This window comes from Mobula birostris, chromosome 26 (assembly GCF_030028105.1).
Source record: "Mobula birostris isolate sMobBir1 chromosome 26, sMobBir1.hap1, whole genome shotgun sequence".
Classification (NCBI taxonomy): domain Eukaryota; kingdom Metazoa; phylum Chordata; class Chondrichthyes; order Myliobatiformes; family Myliobatidae; genus Mobula; species Mobula birostris.
This window is the reverse complement of record NC_092395.1, coordinates 27,012,094-27,029,545: the sequence shown is the minus strand read 5'-3', so window position 1 is coordinate 27,029,545 and position 17,452 is coordinate 27,012,094. Positions and strand designations below refer to the sequence as shown.

General features: G+C 46.7%; 1 protein-coding gene across 2 annotated transcripts in view; it reads left to right on the top strand.

The window, feature by feature from the left end:
* map1sa (microtubule-associated protein 1Sa) overlaps positions 1 to 16,241 on the top strand; it is a 44,211-nt gene extending 27,970 nt beyond the window's left edge. The window contains exons 5-8 of one of the 2 annotated variants that reach the window (XM_072243938.1): positions 589 to 2,575; positions 4,037 to 4,216; positions 11,469 to 11,677; positions 12,685 to 16,241. In XM_072243938.1, coding sequence (XP_072100039.1) covers positions 589 to 2,575; positions 4,037 to 4,216; positions 11,469 to 11,677; positions 12,685 to 12,840 — 2,532 coding nt within the window. In that variant the 3' untranslated portion in view covers positions 12,841 to 16,241. Of the gene's footprint in view, positions 1 to 588; positions 4,217 to 11,468; positions 11,678 to 12,684 lie in introns of both variants that reach the window. The other variant, XM_072243937.1, reaches the window with a different exon arrangement.
* Positions 16,242 to 17,452: the final 1,211 nt, after the last annotated feature.

Sequence of the window (17,452 nt, the reverse complement as noted above, 5' to 3'; positions counted from 1 at the left end):
TCCCATTTTCCCGTATTCAGCCTTTTCTTCCAAGGCAATTCATGTGCTCATCTGAATTTGGTTAGAAGTGATTAAATTAAATTCAGTTAGAGGCTCAAGCCTCCTGATGGTTTGTTTATCTCGCCCTTATTTTCCGTCGATTACTTTAAACCTGTGCCCTGTTTTTTGACTGCTCTAGTCAGGGGAGTCAGTTCTTTATTCTTCACCGAAGCCCCTCGTAAAATCTCCCCTCAGCTTCCACTGTTTCAAGGAAAATCACTGGTCTTATTCAATCATTCCTCATAGATGAAATGTTATAATCCTGGCACTAGGATTGTGGAGCTTATAAATCAACTTTGCAACTCCTCCACTGCAAGTGTATCTTTCTCATAGTGGCTAGAACAGAAATTTGTGGTGGGAGCTGGAGGAACCCTCGACTGGAGAGATGGGAGAGGTGATACCATGGAGATATTTGCTAATTTACTAATTTCTTTACTGCTAAACTGGGAGCCAGGGTGGGTTAGAGTACAGGGCTGCTGGATGAATGAGTCTGGGGCTTTGAATGAGCTGAAGTGCTGCATTAATGGGTTGACTTTGTGTTTCTGTTAGATCGGAGAGCTGTTGAGCTTCACGCCTCCTGCCGACAAGGCTAGCCTTTGTCTCTGCTGCCCTGACTTGGGAGAGTGGAAGCGGTCAAGCCTAGGGCAGCACAGCCTTCAGGAGTTCATCGAGATCAAGGTGAACCCTCCAGCTGCGCTGTCGGAGATGGAAGGGCTGCAGGAATTCTTGGAATACCTCACCGAGTCCTTGGAGGCGTCGTCTCCCTTTGACCTGCTGGAGCCTCCAGCGACTGTGGGTTTCCTGAAGCTCTCCAGGCCCTGCTGCTACATCTTTCCGGGCGGTCGGGGCGACTCCGCTTTCTTTGCTGTCAATGGCTTCAACATCCTGGTGGACGGAGGCTCAGACCAGAAGTCCTCGTTCTGGAAGCTGGTTCGTCACTTGGACAGGATCGACTCAGTCCTATTGACTCACATTGGGATAGACAACCTGCCTGGGATCAACAGTCTGCTACAGAGGAAGCTGGCAGAACTAGACGAGGATCAATCGCAAGGCTTGGAATTAAATGGTGACTGGACAAAAAACCTAATTTCTCCTGAGATTGGTGTCATGTTCCTCAATGCACCAAATCGACTCCAGCACATTGAGAGGGAAAGTGTCAGGCGGGGTGTAGATGAGGTCAGCGTACTGCTTCAACGTCTGCACCTTTTGGGTATTAACCCACTCCCCCTGTATAGGACTATTGGCAGCTCCATTGAACCGATAATACTCTTTCAGAAAATGGGAGTTGGCCGCCTGGAAATGTACGTCCTCAACCCAAGCAAAGACAGCAAGGATTTGGACTTCATGTTGCATCAGTGGACGGGCAACAGTTGGCCAAAAGGGAAGGACCTCCCAATTCAGTGTTTGGTCTCCATCTGTGCGCTCATCGCCTGGCACCCAGCCAGCAAGGTAGAGAAGATAATCCGCGTGCTGTTCCCAGGTTGTGCTCCACAGGGCAAAATCTTGGAGGGGCTTGAGAGGGTGAAACACCTGGACTTCCTGAAGCAGCCCGTGGCGACACGGGGCGAACTGGAGGCTCTGCAGAAGGAGAAAGGCACCAAGCCGAGGCGCACAGAGAGCCGCGAGAGTCTGAAAAGCCTCACTAGGGGCTCATCTGGAAAATCGGGACGAGAGCTGGAGGTCGGGCTGACGGGGGGGAGGCCGTCCTCTGCCAAGGACAAGCCAGTGAAGCCAGAGAAGAAGGACAAGGCCGGGAAAACTAAAGCTGCCTCCGCGGTGCCGGGCGAGAGAGCAAGAGACGGTCCCCCGAATGCGTCAGCCTTGCCCGAGGCAGGCGAGAAACCAAAATCGGAGACCTCGCTGAAAGGGTCCATGGAGAAAGTTCAGAAGAAGGAATCCAGACCCACGAAGGTGGATGAGAATAAGGAGGGGAAGATGGTGAAAAAGGAAGACGGGAAAGAGGCTGAGGACAAGAAAGTGCTGAAGAAGGATGTGCCGAAGCAAGTTAAAAAGGAGCCCAAAAAGATTGAGAAAGTGGTGGCCAAGCCCCCTACCAAAAGACTCCCGGTAGCTGCTGAAGGTAGAAGGGGCTCGGCCAAAGTCAATGCCGTGGCCAGCTCCAGGGAGCTCAAGAAGGATCATGTGACTCCTGGGAAGGAATTGGTCAGAGCCAAGCCTGGGGCTCCAAAGCGGGAGCCCACTCCCCAGCAGACTGCAGCTATGGGGAAGAGAGACAAGGCGGCGTCCTCAGGGATGACCACTCCTGAAGACATGACAGAGGAGTTCAAGAAGCTGGAGCAGGAGGGGGGCCCAGCCTCACTGCCCCAAGAGGAAGCTGCTTCGGCCGGGGCCCCGGGGGCAGTGGTGCTGGGGGATGCCCTGTCTGAGGAGGGTTTCACTGCTGTGGAGGTGGGGAGGGAGCTCGGGACTCGGTTATGGGACAACGGCGCTGCTGAAAACGGCAAGGCGGCGGGAGAGCAAGAGACTGGCACGGAGCAAGCAGCGGGGGTTGGTGCCAGAGCACAGGGTGATGAAGGTACGGTTACAATCCATCCTGTTAATGGTCTGATCTGTGGTACTGACAACGACCATGACTTTGAGATGGAAAGTCCTGATAAGTTCAGGTATTTTGATGACAATTTGAGCCCCAGCAGGAACATGGCTGCCCTGTCCCCTCTTGCAAAGACTCCCAGGAGTGATCGTAGTGTTAATTTTGACCTAACGCCAACTGAGCTTGGGCCAACAGGTGAGGTCAAGGGGCTGGTATCCACCACCAACCAGGACAATGCAGAGGAGCAGTATACCAGCTCTGAGGAGAAGACCCTGGAGATGGTCTCCCCTCCTGGATCCGGGCCTGCCAGCGCTGGCCACACTCCCTTCCACCAGTCGCCAACTGAAGGTATCCTCCCCAGAAGTGAAGACAGTTTAATTGAGAGCGTTTCCAGCATCCTGCATGGGGAAAGCCAGTTGGCCCATGCTTACGACAGACCTGCAGACGGAGCCCCTCAGTCACACCCGCAGCCACCATTTGACAATGCCAGTGCACCACTGGACAGACACACTGGCATCCTGAGCTTGAGTCCATTCAAAGAAGTTGTCCCTGATGTCTCGCCAACTCTGACGACCCCCTCACTGCCAGCAGAGGTTGGCTCTCCTCACTCCACCGAAGTTGACGAGTCTCTGTCTGTCTCCTTTGAGCAGGTCCTGCCACCCCTGACCGAAGCACCGAGCGCTTCTCCCGAACGTGATGTTCTCCTGGGGATGGGCGATCCTCAAGGCATGAGCCTTCCCCTGAGGTCTCTGCAGGACGCCTTTCGGCCTCTGCTTCCCGCCCAAGGAGACAGCAGACCCCCTCACAATGGAGTGGACGGTCCCGGGCCGCATGTGGCTGGGCTCCCCTCCGAATCCCCTCACGATGTTGACCTGTGCCTTGTGTCGCCTTGTGAATTTAAGCACCCAAAGACTGAGATCTCGCCATCTTTTGTCAACCCCAGCCCCAGGGACACGTCAGATGACAGTGACCTTTCCCAGGAATGCGCAAAGCCTGTGGGGCAAAGTGGAGACCATGTGCCCCTCTCCGGCAGGAAGGTGGCACTGGACCAGACCACCCCGACCTCTGCTAGCGAGTCTCTCCTGTCCCACTCGGGTTCGGCAGTTCCTCCCGGTACTGAGGACTGCCCGTCCATCACTGCAGATGGTGGCATGGACTCTGAGGACGATTCTGAGAGTCTGTCGGTGGGCGGGTCTGCTCTGGGTCCTGTTTGCCCCCCCTTATCTTCCAAGTCACATGACCCTCCCCCCTCCCCAATGAAGGACCCCCAGCCACCCCCGCCCCAGCCTGGCATCTGCATGGTAGACCCAGAGGTCCTGACCCAGACCTCTACCAAAGGTGCAGTCGAGAAGTCAAAAGGGCGGAAGCCAGGGTCCAAGCCAGCTGTGGGCTCTCTGGGTCGCAGAGTTGAGAATGCTAAACAGGCAACTTTGTCCAAACCAAAAGGTCCCCAGCCGACATCCAAAGAGGTGGAAAAATCAGCTGCGGCCGGCAAGACTGAGCAGTCGGGGAAGGTTTCCAGGGTTAATTCCAGCCAGTCCATCAACTCAGAAGAAAAGAAAGGAAAGAATTCCCAAGTACCAAGTTACAAGTCGTCTCAGAGCACGTCTCGCAGCACAACGGCAGGTCAGTTATATGATATGTGTGTGAGTCGGATTGCTTAGTCGCTGGCACTGAAAGGATGGGTCAAATGTCGGTTTCCTTTTGAATTTTTTCTGTTTTGCAGTACATTTTTTACTGTTTGGTGTGGGGTATGGCTAATGTATGTTGCCTCAAAATCAAAGTTGGTCCACATGGGAGGAATCTTTGGAAAAACTTCACAGTGGTGGACTTATCCAAACTTCTCTTAAATATCGCGATCGAACTTGCATCTACCACTCTCCACCGATGGCTTGTTCCACCTTGAGAAAAGAAGTTCCCCTTAAGTATTTCACCTTTCATCCTGGACCTCTAGTTAGTCTCACCCAAGCTCACTGGAAAAGCCTGTTGGCATTTAACCTACCTACACCCCTCATAATTTTATATTTGTATACTAAGATTGGTTAAACACGATCTACCATGTGCAAAGCCATGTTGACTACCCCAAATCAGGCCATGTCTGTCCAAATACTTATCTGTTCTGTCTCTTCAAATTGCTTACCCACTTGTGATGTTAGACTCACTGGACTATAATTTTCTGGCTATTTTTAGTGCTTATCTTGAACAACAGAACAACTTTAGCTGTTCTCTGGCATCTCACCATTGTTTGAGGACATTTTGAATACCTCTGCCAGGGCCGCTAACCTCTGTCAAGGTCAGAGGGGACACCTTATCTCGCCCTGGGCACTTATCCACCCTAATTTTCCTCGGCAAGCACCTCTTCTGCAGTCTTGATATGGTCCATGACCTCACTGCAGTTTTGCCTCAGTTCTATTGCTGTGCCCATCTCCCAAGTAAATACAGATGAAAAATCTACTTAAGATCCCCCGCCATCTCTTTTGGCTCCATGCATAGATCCCCATGTGGACCAATTTTGTTTCTTGTTATATTTTTGTTCTTGTAGAAGCCCTTGGGTTTCTCCTTCACATCGTCTGCCAGAGCATCCTCGTGCCTTTGTTTTTTAGCCCTCCTGATTTTCCTCTTGCATTTTGTATACTCAAACACCTCATTTTTTTGCCTATACCGTCCAAGCACCTCTTGCTTAACCCTGGCCTCAATAATCCTAAATAACTGAGTGTCTCTAAACCTGTTAGCCTTGCCTCTGTACTATTAAAGATTTCACTTTTGAAGGCCTCCCACTTACCAGGTATCCCTTTGCCAGAAAACAAACTATCCCAATCCACACCTGCTAGATCCTTTGATGCTGTCAAAATTGGCCTTTCTCCAACTTAAAATATCCACCTGAGGACCAGTCCTATCCTTCTCCATAATTGTTTTGAAACTAATGGAATTGTAATGTTGGAAGCTCCAGAGTGTTGGGGGTCAGAAGTGTGTGAAGTTGTTTTTAACATGGAGAAAGTTCTTGGGAAACTGAAAGGTTTGAAAGTAGATGAGTTATCTGGACCAGATGGACTACACCCCAGGGTTATAAAAGAGGTGACTGAAGAGAATGTGGAGGCATTAGTAATGATCTTTCAGGAATCATTAGATTCTGGAATGGTTCTGCAAGACTGGAAAATTGCAAATATCACTCCACTCTTCAAGAAGGGAAAGAGGCAGAAGAAGGGAAATTGTAGGCCAGTTAGTCTCACCTCAGTGGTTGGGAGGACGCTGGAGTCGATTATTAAGGATGAAGTCTTAAGGTACTTGGAGGCACTAGGTGAAATAGGCTGTAGTCAGCATGGTTTCCTTGAGGGAAAATCTTGCCTAATAAATCTGTTGGAATTCTTTGAAGAAATAACAAGCAGGATAGACAAAGGAGAATCAGTTGTGTACTTGGATTTTCGAAGGCTTTGACAAGGTGCCACACATGAGGCTGCTTAACAAGTTGAGAGCCCATGGTATTACAGGAAATATACCAGTATGGGTAAAGCAGCAGCTGATTGGCAGGAGGCGAAGAGTGGGAATAAAGAGAGCCTTTTCTCTTTGGCTGCTGGTGACTAGTGGTATTCCACAGGGATCTGTTGAGACTGCATCTTTTTACATTATATGTCAATGACTTGGATGATGGCATTGATGGCTTTGTTGCAAAGTTTTCAGATGATATGGCGATAAGTGGAGGGGCAGGTACTTTTGAGGAAGTAGTGAGGCTACAGAAGGACTTAGACAGATTAGGAGAATGGGCAAAGAAGTGGCAGATGGAATGCAGTGTTGGGAAGTGTATGGTCATGCACTTTTGGTAGAAGAAATAAAAAGCGAAACTATTTTCCAACTGGAGAGAAATTTCAAAAATCTGAGGCGCAAGGGTACTTGGGAGTCCTCATGCAGGATTCCTGAAAGATTAATTTGCAGGTTGAGTCGTAATGTGGAAGGCAAATGTGATGTTGACATTTGTTTCAAGAGGCCTGAATATAAAAGTAGGGATATATTACAGAAACCTGGTTGCAAGGTGGAGATGACTGGGAATTAAATATCCAAGGGTATCAGGTAATACAGAAAGACAGGCAGGAAGGCAGAGGAGGTGGGGTGGTGCTCTTGATTAGGGATGAGATCAAAGCGATTGTGAGAGACGATATAAGATCTACGGAGCAGGATGTTGAGTCCATCTGGGTGGAGATTAAGAATAGTAAAGGGAAGAAATCACTGGTGGGTGTTATCTATAGGCCACCTAATAAAAATATTGCAGAGGCGATTAACCAAGAAATAACTGAGGCTTGTAAGAACAGGACAGCAGTTGTCATGGGAGATTTTAACTTCCACATAGATTAGATGAATCAGGTTGGTCAAGGAAGTCTTGAGGAGGACTTCATATCATCATCCGTGATGGCTTTCTTGAGCAGCATGTTAGTGAACCTACAAGGGAAAATACTATCTTAGATTTAGACCTGTGCAATGAGACTGGTAAGATTAACGATCTTGTAGTCAGGGATCCTCTTGGAAAGAGTGTCATAGTATGATTGAATTTCGCATACAGATGGAGGATGAAACAGTTAGATCTAAAACTAGTGTATGATGCTTGAACAAGGGAGACTACAACGAGATGAGGGAGGAGTTGGCTAATGTGGATTGGGAGCACAGGCTATTTGGTAGGACAGTTGAGGAACAGTGGAATACTTTCAAAGAGATTTTTCACAGTGCTCAACAAAAGTATATTCCAGTCAAAAGTAAGGACAGTTAGTGTGAGGAGAGCCAGCCTTAGATAACTAAGGAAATAAAAGATAGTATCAAATTAAAAGCTCATGTGTACAAAGTCACAAAGAGTAGTGGAAGACTGGAGGATTGGGGAAACTTTAAAAAGCAAAAGAGAATGACTAAACAAGAAATAAGGAAGGGGAAGATAGAGTATGAAAGTAAATTAGCGCAAAATATAAAAACAGATAGCAAAAGTTTTTATATACAGTGGAAGAGGGTGACTAAAGTCAACGTAGGTCCCTTAGAAGATGAGAAGGGGAAATTGATATTGTGTGATAGGGAAATGGCTGAGGCATTGAACGACTGTTTTGTGTTGGTCTTCATGGTGGAGGACACGTCTAATATGCCAAAGAAGAACGTTATGGACGAAATGGGAGGTGAGGACCTTGATAAAATCACTGTCACTAAAGAGATAGTGAAGAGCAAACTAGAGGGCCTGAAGGTAGATAAGTCCCCTGGTCCTGATGGGATGCATCCCAGGGTGCTGAGGGAATTGGCAGAGGTTATAGTAGACGCGTTGGTAATCATTTATCAAAACTCTGTAGACTCTGGGCAGGTCCCGGCGGATTGGAAGACAGCAAATGTCACGCCACTTTTTTAAAAAAAGAATGTAGGCAAAAAACGGGCAACTCTAGGCCAGTTAGCTTAACATCTGTAGTCGGGGAAATGCTTGAAGTTGTCATTAAGGAAGAAATAGCGAAACATTTAGAAAGGAGTGGTTCCATTAGACAGACGCAGCATGGATTCAGAAAGGGCAGGTCCTGTTTGACAAACTTACTGGAGTTCTTTGAGGGCATAATGAGTGCAGTGGATAGAGGGGAACAGGTGGATGTCATATACTTGGATTTCCAGAAGGCGTTTGATAAGGTGCCACACAAAAGACTTATAAATAAGGTATGGATGCATGGAGTCGGAGGAAGTGTATTGGCATGGTCAGTGGATTGGTTAACCAATAGAAGGCAGAGTTGGTATTCATGGGTGTTTCTCCGGTTGGCAGTCTGTGGTGAGTGGGGTGCCGCAGGGGTGGGTGCTGGGCCCACAGCTGTTTACCATTTACATTGATGATTTGGAAGAGGGAACTGAGTGTAGCGTAGCAAAATTTGCTGATGACACTAAACTGAGTGGAAAAGCAAATTGTACAGAGGATGTAGAGAGTCTGCAGAGGGATATAGATAGGTTAAGTGAGTGGGCCAAGGTCTGGCAGATGGAATACAATGTTGGTAAATGCGAGATCATCCACTTTAGAAGGAATAGTAGAAGAGCAGATTATTATTTAAATAGTAAAAGATCACAGCATGCTGTTGTGTAGAGGGACTTGGGAGTGTTTGTTCATGAATCGCAAAATGTTGGCTTGCAGGTACAACAGGTTATTAAGAAGGCAAACGGACTGTTTTTCATTGCTAGAGTGATTGAATTCAAGAGCAGGGAGGTCATGCTGCAACTGTACGGTGTACTGGTGAGGCCGCACGTGGAGTACTGTGTGCAGTTCTGGTCTCCATACTTGAGGAAAGATGTACTGGCTTTGGAGGCAGTGCAGAGGAGGTTCACCAGGTTGATTCCAGGGATGAAGGGGTTAACCTATGAGGAGAGATTCAGTTGCCTGGGACTATACTCTCGAGTTCAGAAGAATGAGAGGGGATCTTATAGAAGCATACAAAATTTTGAAAGGGATGGATAAGAAAGAAGTAGGAAAGTGGTTTCCATTGGTAGGTGAGACTAGAACTAGGGGACATTGCCTCAAGATTCAGGGGAGAAGATTTAGGATGGAGATGAGAAAGTGTTTTTCCAGAGAGTGGTGAATCTGTGGAATTCTCTGCCCAGGGAAGCAGCTAAGGCTTCTTCACGAAATATATCTAAGATACAGTTAGATAGATTTTTACATAGGGGAACTGAGGGTTATGGAGAAAAGGCAGGTAGGTGGAGCTGAGTTTACGGACAGATCAGCCATGATCTTATTGAATGACACGGCAGGCTCGATGGGCCGGATGGCCTACTCCTGCTCCTATTTCCTATGCTCTATTATGTTCTTGTTATATTGTTGAGACTTTATAAAGAACTGGTGAGGCTGCACTTGGAGTATTGTCAGCAGATTTGGGTCTCTTAGAAAGGATGTGCTGACGCTGGAGAAGGTTCAAAAGAGTTTCACGAAAATGATTCCAGGACTGAACGGCTTATCATATGAAGAGTGTTTGATTCCTCTGGGCCTGAGTTCACCTAGAATTTAGAAGTATGTGGGGGGGGGATCTCCTTGAAACCTATCAAATGTTGATAGAGTGGATGTGGAGAGGATATTTCCTGTGTTGGGAGAGTCTGGGACTTGAGTCCACAGCCTCGGAATAAAATGGAGACGAGGAAGAATCTCTTTAGCCAGAAAGTGGTGAACATGTGGAATTCATTGCCACAGGTGGCTGTGTCACTGGGTGTATTTAAGGCAGAGGTTGATAGATTCTTGATTGGTCAGGTCGTGAAAGGTTACGGAGAGCAGGCAGGAGATTGGGGCTGAGAGGAAAAATGGATCAGCCTTAATGAAATGGTGAGCAGACTCGATGGGCCAAATGGTCTAATTCTGCAGCTATATCTTGTGGCCTTATCACAAGATGTAAAGTGTTCCCTTACATTTCTGTCACCTGCCCTAACATTTCACTTAAAGGACATCCAGTATCACACTCTCTATTTGAGACTTCTATATATTGATCAAAACTTGACTGAACATATTTGACAATTTTTATCCCATACAGTCCTTGAGCTCTGGTTCCCATCCCCCTGCAACTCTATTTTAACCTCCCTTCCTCCTCTTTTCCCCCCCCCTACCCCCCCCATCTCTTCAAACTTTCATGTAATGTACAAGTCCCCCTCCATTTCAGGTGCAAACCATTCCTTCCGTGCAGGTCCTGTCCCGCCCTCCCTGGAAGGGAGTCCAGTGATCCATAATCTGAAGACCTGCCTCCTGCACCATATCCTTAGTCACGTGTTAAACTGTATGATCTTCCTGTTTCTGGCCTCACTAGCACATGGTAGCAATCCTGAAGTTATAACCCTAGAGGACCTGTCCCTTAACTTGGCACCTAATTCCCTGAACTCACTTTGCAGGACCTTGTCACCCTTCCTACCCGTTTACTGATGTGGACCATGGCCTCTGGCTGTTCACCCTCCCACTTAAGAATGCTATGGACTCAATCGGATGACCCTGACCCTGGCACCTTTGAGGCAACGTACCATCTGGGAATCTCCTTCGCATCCATAGAACATTTTGTCTATTCCCCAAGCAATGAATCCCCTATCAATTCTGCTTGCCTGTTCTCTCCCCTTCCCTTCTGAGTCAGAGCCAGACTCATTGCCAGAGGCCTGACTGCCGTGGCTTTCCACTGCTTGGTCTCTCTCTCTTTCCCCCCCCCCCCCAGTAGTATACGTGTTGAAGGGGATCACTGTAGGGGTACCCTGCACTGGCTATTTATCCCCTTTCTCCTGGTAGTCATCCAGTTGTCTGTTTCCTGCGCCATAAATGTAACTACCTCCCTGTATCTCCTGTCAATTGATCCCTTAGCTTCCTGAATGATTTTTCTATCCAGCTACCACTCCAGTTCTCTAACAGAGGTCTCCCTGTCTTCACACATTCCACATGATGTTTAGGGAACTTACTCATTTTATATACTTTGCCTATACTTGCCACGTACTGAAAGACAACCCAAAGATCCACCTTCCCACATCCTATCCTTATCCTTACAGTCCTTGTGGGCTTCAATCCCTCTCAAAAACAAAGGTCCTCTAAGCATCTTGTCTCATCTCACCAAAGCCTCAACCTTCCCACTCTTACACTGTCCCACTCCAATAATGGCCACTGTGCTTAAACTTGTTTGTATTGGCTCTTGCTAAGTGCCTGTTTACCCAATGATCTCAAGTTCTATCGAAAGTCCAGGCAGGTCTTGCTCACTTTTTACATCTCTTGCTCACTCACTACCAGCAATGGCTTGTGCAATCTCAAATTGCACCTTGATCTCACCTTGATTCATTTCACCAATGTTGTAATTATTAACCTCAATAGTTGCTGAATCAGTGGTTCTGCTGACACCTTCTGGAGCCAACAGCCCATTAATTTCATGTATTATAGGTGCAGTGAGCAAGTGTCCCCCCGTGTATGTGGATCTTGCCTACATCCCTAACAGCTATGCTGCCAGGACAATCAACACGGACTTCTTCAAGCGTCTGCGATCGTCAGTCTACGTCATAAGTGGAGATGACCCTCAGAAAGAGGGTGCGATGAGGAACATTCTGGATTCGCTCCTGGAAGGCAAAGCAGTGTGGGGCAATAATGTGCAGGTGAGGGCCTTGAACTTGGGCAATGGCTTTCGAATCCCCAGCACCCGGGATTTGTAATATTTTACAGTGTAATCCCACTCAGCCTTCCAGTCCTCTTAGAAGCAGTTTACTTCCAATTCCAGCCACTTCCTGAACTTAATTACTCCACTGGAAATTTGTGCTGTAACTGCAATCTCCTCTCTAATCCATTCTATCTTTAGATAACATGAGCTTTGTATCAACTGTCCCAATTACCTCGGGCTATGTACTACTCAGGAAAGGATGCAAAAGCAGTACCAACCGAGTGCTGATGCCTTTCAAGTGAAATGGTGAACCACTCCCCTTCTCTACCCTCTCAAGTAGCCATAAAAATTTCCCGTGGGACAGTAATCCTGTTATTGCTAATTCCACCATTTTTGCTAATTTTAATCCTTTGCTGGTTTTGTCATAAAGAATTTCTTGGGGTGTTCTTCCCAGCCTCCAGGTTAATACCACCTTCAGTGCCACAAAGATAAATGATCTGATTGCTATTGTGGGAATGCCTCTTAGCTGTGGACACCTGGCAGCTTGTACTGTTTCTCCTCCCCACCCCCACACATTATTCTGGCTCCTTTCCAGCTCTGATGAAGGGTCTTGGCCCGAAACTATCAATTGTTGATTCCTCTCCATAGAAGATGCCTGAGCTAAGTTCCTCCCGCATTCTGTGCATGTTACAATAACTTTATTGGCCACGGATTGCTTGGAGGATTTTTGGCACAACTTACTGATGCATTGTTTTTCAGGGTGTCTCGTCCTAGTGGAACTGTATCTCGCACTGTCAGGGCTAAGTACGTGGATGGATTATGCATTGAGCAATGGGGGCAGCTGTTGGACGCAACATGTCTATTGTCCCACTAGACACCATTCAATGGTTTTGGGGCAATTTTGTAACATCTGATTTAATATCCTGCCCACCACGTCTTGTGCTTGCTGAAGTTCTGGAATGATATTTGTAGTCAATTATGTGACCTTGTCCTTTCCTTTTGCAGGTCACCATAATCCCGACCTTTGACTCTCCCATCATGCATGAATGGTACCAGGAGACGCACGAGAGGCAGCAGTCTTTGAACATCACTGTGTTGGGCAGCAACAGTACGGTTGTCATGCAAGAGGAGACGTTCCCAGCATGCAAAGTTGAATTCTGATTGCTGGTGGCCACAGGGAGTGTAACTCCTTTGAGCACCCTTTTTCCAAGGACAAAAAGAGCCAGAGATAGAACTGGGCAGGTTTATTTTAAACCCTAGCCTGCCCCAGGCAATATGTAGACCCTTTCTGAAGTGTTTGTTTCTAGTGATGTGTCGGGTAATGCACGTAACCATGGAAGCTTTGTCCCAGTTCCTGTGAAACCTTTCTTCAGTTGCACAATTGTATCAGCTGGGAGCTTAGAGATCACTAGAGCAGCAGTGAACTGGGTGAAGAGCCAAAACTATGACCATGGTGGGAGGGTAAGAGCCAACTGGGACCAAAGGTTTGAGATGGGACCGGCTAGCCACCAAATAAACTGACAGTGGCGGTTTCGTTTTTTTAAATGCTTTTGTCCCTAACATAAATAACTTGGGAAGAGACTATTTGAACCATTCTTGGTTACTGTGAATGAATATTTTGCTGTGGTCTTGGTTGAGCTGACATTCTTGGCTTTGACTTGGAGGCCTGCTGTTAGTTGAACTCCACAGCTCTATGTTACGAGAAGCAGCTATTGTATAGGAAGGACGAAGACTCTGTTCTCTCCTTCCTCTGATTGACAGTCATGGTTTGGAATTATTATAAAGGAAGTCTTTCTACTTTCAAATATTTGCCCCCTTGGTCACAGTCCAACTTCTTGCTGCAGCATCTGTGACCTGGTGGGGTTGGATCTGCTCTCTGGTACTTTAGACATTGTGGAAGACTAGACTTCTGGTCTACAGTGGACAAACAGCCCAATAGCCGAGCTGGTCTTGAACTGGCCGCATATCTATGCCCAGGAATAATCTAACCAGGAGGTAAGTTGTTCCCATTTCTGACTTTGTCCAATGGTCATATTGTCAATTTGATTTGGTCCAAAGCTGTGCAAAGTAAGTAAGATCTGTATAATGTTCTGATCTTGAGTTAATTTCTTTCTTTCTTCCAACAAAATGTCCTGTTGGGGAGGGTCCTGGTGTGTGGTTTAGCTACTTAGTCAGTGATCCTCCCATGTCATGCTCTTTTTTTATTGGTTGGATGTCACATGTTCTTGAAGCAAATGCCAATTCAACCAATAGGATAGTAAAGGAAGTGCCTCTCATTGGTTGGAGAATTTGTGCTGTTGGTCAAATTGATGCTGTGGTAATCTGGTTGTGTTGGGCAGCTTTTGAGACTGGGTTTATACTTTGACTTTTACCGTAGATTGAGAACCAAACGCTTAGTTTGTTACAACACTGCTTCTAGAAAATTCTACCAAGTTAAATGAGGAACTCTGGTGTTGCTTGATATTAAATATATACTGCATGTTAATTAGCTTGGGTAAGTTAAACATTATCAATGAGGATGAGTGATGGGAGTAGCACAAAAATTAATTGCACACTCCCTTCCAGGGGAAGGAACTGAGAACATATTCCTGATGAGGGCCTTGCAGGCTGCCGGACAAGTCTCTGTGTGGGCTGTAGGCAATGAATTAGAGGTAAATACTAATTGGTTGGGTCCTGAATAAAATTTACACCAAATCCAAATGCATGACTGCCTCCACGCCTTTCCTCTCATGAGGAGCTAATTAATGCTAGTTGGTGAAATGGCTTTTATTAATATAAAATCTCTATTCCAGCCTGCACCACAAAATATTCTGGGTTCCAAATGGGGGCCTAAGGCTATTAACATTAAGCATCAGAATAGTGAAGTTCTTGGAGAGAGTGAAGGATTCCTACGGACCCTGAAGGGTTTTGTTTCCCAGGAGCTGTTGAATTGGAGAACAGTGGAATGGAGAACATGGCTGAAACTTTTGCTTAAACAGATCTTGGCTGAGAAGTTTGTGTCTCTGATCCCTCGAAACAAAGGTGTACGGTGTTGCAGAAGACTCGGGTGTCTCCATTGTGGTAGCATATTGAGCATTAGTCATGAAAGGAACTGGCCACACAAGGCCTTCAGCTCGGGTGACTTTGTCCACTGTTCTTGAAGATCTGTTTCTGCTCCAGTGATGTTGGTTTGTCACAGACAGGTAACAATATCCAGCAAGGCCAAATAGGAATGTTTTGTATCCGGAGGAAAAGATGGTTTAGTTAAGTAGCTGAGGGAGAGATGGATGTATTGTGGGATGTGACCCTGGCTTAATGGCAGGGAATCGGGAAAGATGAAGTGAGTTGTACTGAGAGCACAGAACCTTGTTACAAGTTTATGGTGGTTTCTAGAATTGAACAAGCATTAATAATGCCTCCAGCATAATGTGCATCAGGGTCTATTTGGGTCAAATAGGCACCCTCAAAACTACATATGGGGCTCAGTGGTGTTTTGGAATCAAGCACTACCCTCCCCTCCACCTTCCTCCCACCACCCAAACCCCCTATCATTGCTCCAGACCTTAGAGGGACTTCTCTCAGTGTATGGGATAATCTTAAGTGAAAGATCTGGTCATTGTTTACATTATGGGTTCTGCAGAGCCCAAGTTGTGACTACCTTGTGCCCTGATGCCAGCTCCTCAAGACCAGATACACTCCGGTGAGCCTCTGTGCTAAAAGCTCATGACTATCAGTCTGTAACTGATGCAGCGATTTCAATCTAGTTATTTATTCTTGAAATTAATATATAAACCAGTTTACACTATTTTGTAATAGCTGCTTTGTGTCAGCAGGACTGTTGAACCTTTGTGTAGAACCTTTCAAATTTTTTTTTAGTATTTTTAATGTGAGTAATCAGTATTAAACACTAATAGTTTAAGGCTAAATGCAGGATGCAGTTTGACTTGATTTATGCATTTCAGTGGGACCCACTTTGTGTTCCCGGGACATGTCTATGTAATTTCCCATGCTAACTGCTGACTGACTATGCCATATATTGGGGAGAGAGTTGTGTTTCAGTAATGGCTGCTTGCAAAGGGGTGAGCAATCGGCCAAGTTCAGAAATGGTGATCTGGGTGACCTAACCAAGAGATGTTTTGTCCAACTAGACAAATACCATCTGTATGTTTTCATTGGTTTCTTTGAGCCCAAGATCTGATGGAAGATATTAAGTTCTCCCTTCCTCCCAGCCCCAGGAGGGACGATTGACTGATTTGATTCTTTCCGCAGCTCAAAGTTGGGAGCCCAGACAGCCTGTCACTTTGCCTCGCTGCACTGCGCGTCGATCATTATTCATGTTTTGTGACTTGATCTGGGTTCAGTGTGGGGAGCAGTTGAGCTCCACGTTACACTTTAATTGGAAAGATGTTTGCATGGATTGGCTTGTGCAGGTGTGCAGGCTGCTAGTCCATATCACTTGCTTTTAAAGATTGTTCTGTGTGCATACACTGACATGTCTCTTGGCACTACTTTACAATTTCTGGCTTTAAGATGAGAGTTGAAAAATAAAGTATTTCAATAAAGGGACTAATTTTCATTGTGTACCTCCATTGCTTTTTCCTGGACTGTGCTGATAAGGAATCATGGTGGTGCTTTGCCTGAAGTCTGGAATTGAATTGACTTCACATACATGGGGAGTAAAAATCTTTACGTTTTGTCTCTGGAAATGTGCAATAACCATTTTTGTGGTTTCACATGCGGGTGACACTGATGTTCACTGCCCACTTTCCAGAGAATGGTGGGCTGCTGCTGTCGGCCACTGTGCCCAAGTCAATGTGTTAACCAGTTGCGAGGTTTTCATCCACTGGACACAAACGTATGAGGTGTGAGAGCTGGAGGGCATGCAAGGTAATGTTTCTGCAACCTTTCAGATGGAGGCCCTGAGAAAGTCAGATGAGCTGCCTGCCACAGGCTCCCTGTTCAATGAACTGCTACTACAGGAAGATTTTGCATTCATTTCCAAATGGCAGTGGTTCAGGGCAATACTGGTGAATACTTTTGGCTGGTGGCTGTTGTGTGACAGTTCGTACAAATGCGACCTATCAAACTAAAACCCCTGCTGCAAGATAACCGTTCACAATGTGTGCACAGTAAGATCCCAGTAAAGGAAGTGAGCAGATCCTGTAAGGTGTTGTTAAGATGGGGAAGAATGCTGGCTGAACAGTGGATAAAAATCTGCCGGTGGTGCTGGAATTATTATTGACAGGCAGCATGGAACATTGAATCCCTCAATTTAATTCTAGTCTAATGGGGGAAAAAAAGGAAAGAGGGAGTCTCTCTCTCTACAAGGGGTGCCTGGTGGTGGGAGGGTCCTATAAAACACGACACAATATTTGTTAAGAGTCTTCCAACACATTCAGGGAGAGGGTGGAGATTACGGTACAATATTGGGAACATCTACACTCTGTGACAACAGAGAGAGAGAGAGGCACTTTCCACCAGGGGTGGGTATGTGTGTAGAGGAGGACGGCAGAATGGGGATAGCAGAATATCTCTTCCTAAACCAGGAACAGAACTACCCGGGGGGGGGGGGGGAGGTAGTGATAGAATAATTCCCCAGAAGGAGGGCACTGGACTCTTGGGAGGGTGCAAAGAGACAAGGGAGGGTTGGAATTTGGGAACAGGGACTAGACTGGGGGACCCCACCACCCTCACACTCTGCCTTGCTGGTCCCTGGGAATGCTGCTGGGGGAAGAGGGGTGGGGTGGTGGTGACTGGTTGTACCTGGGCAAAGGTTGCAGGGAAGTGGGTCCAC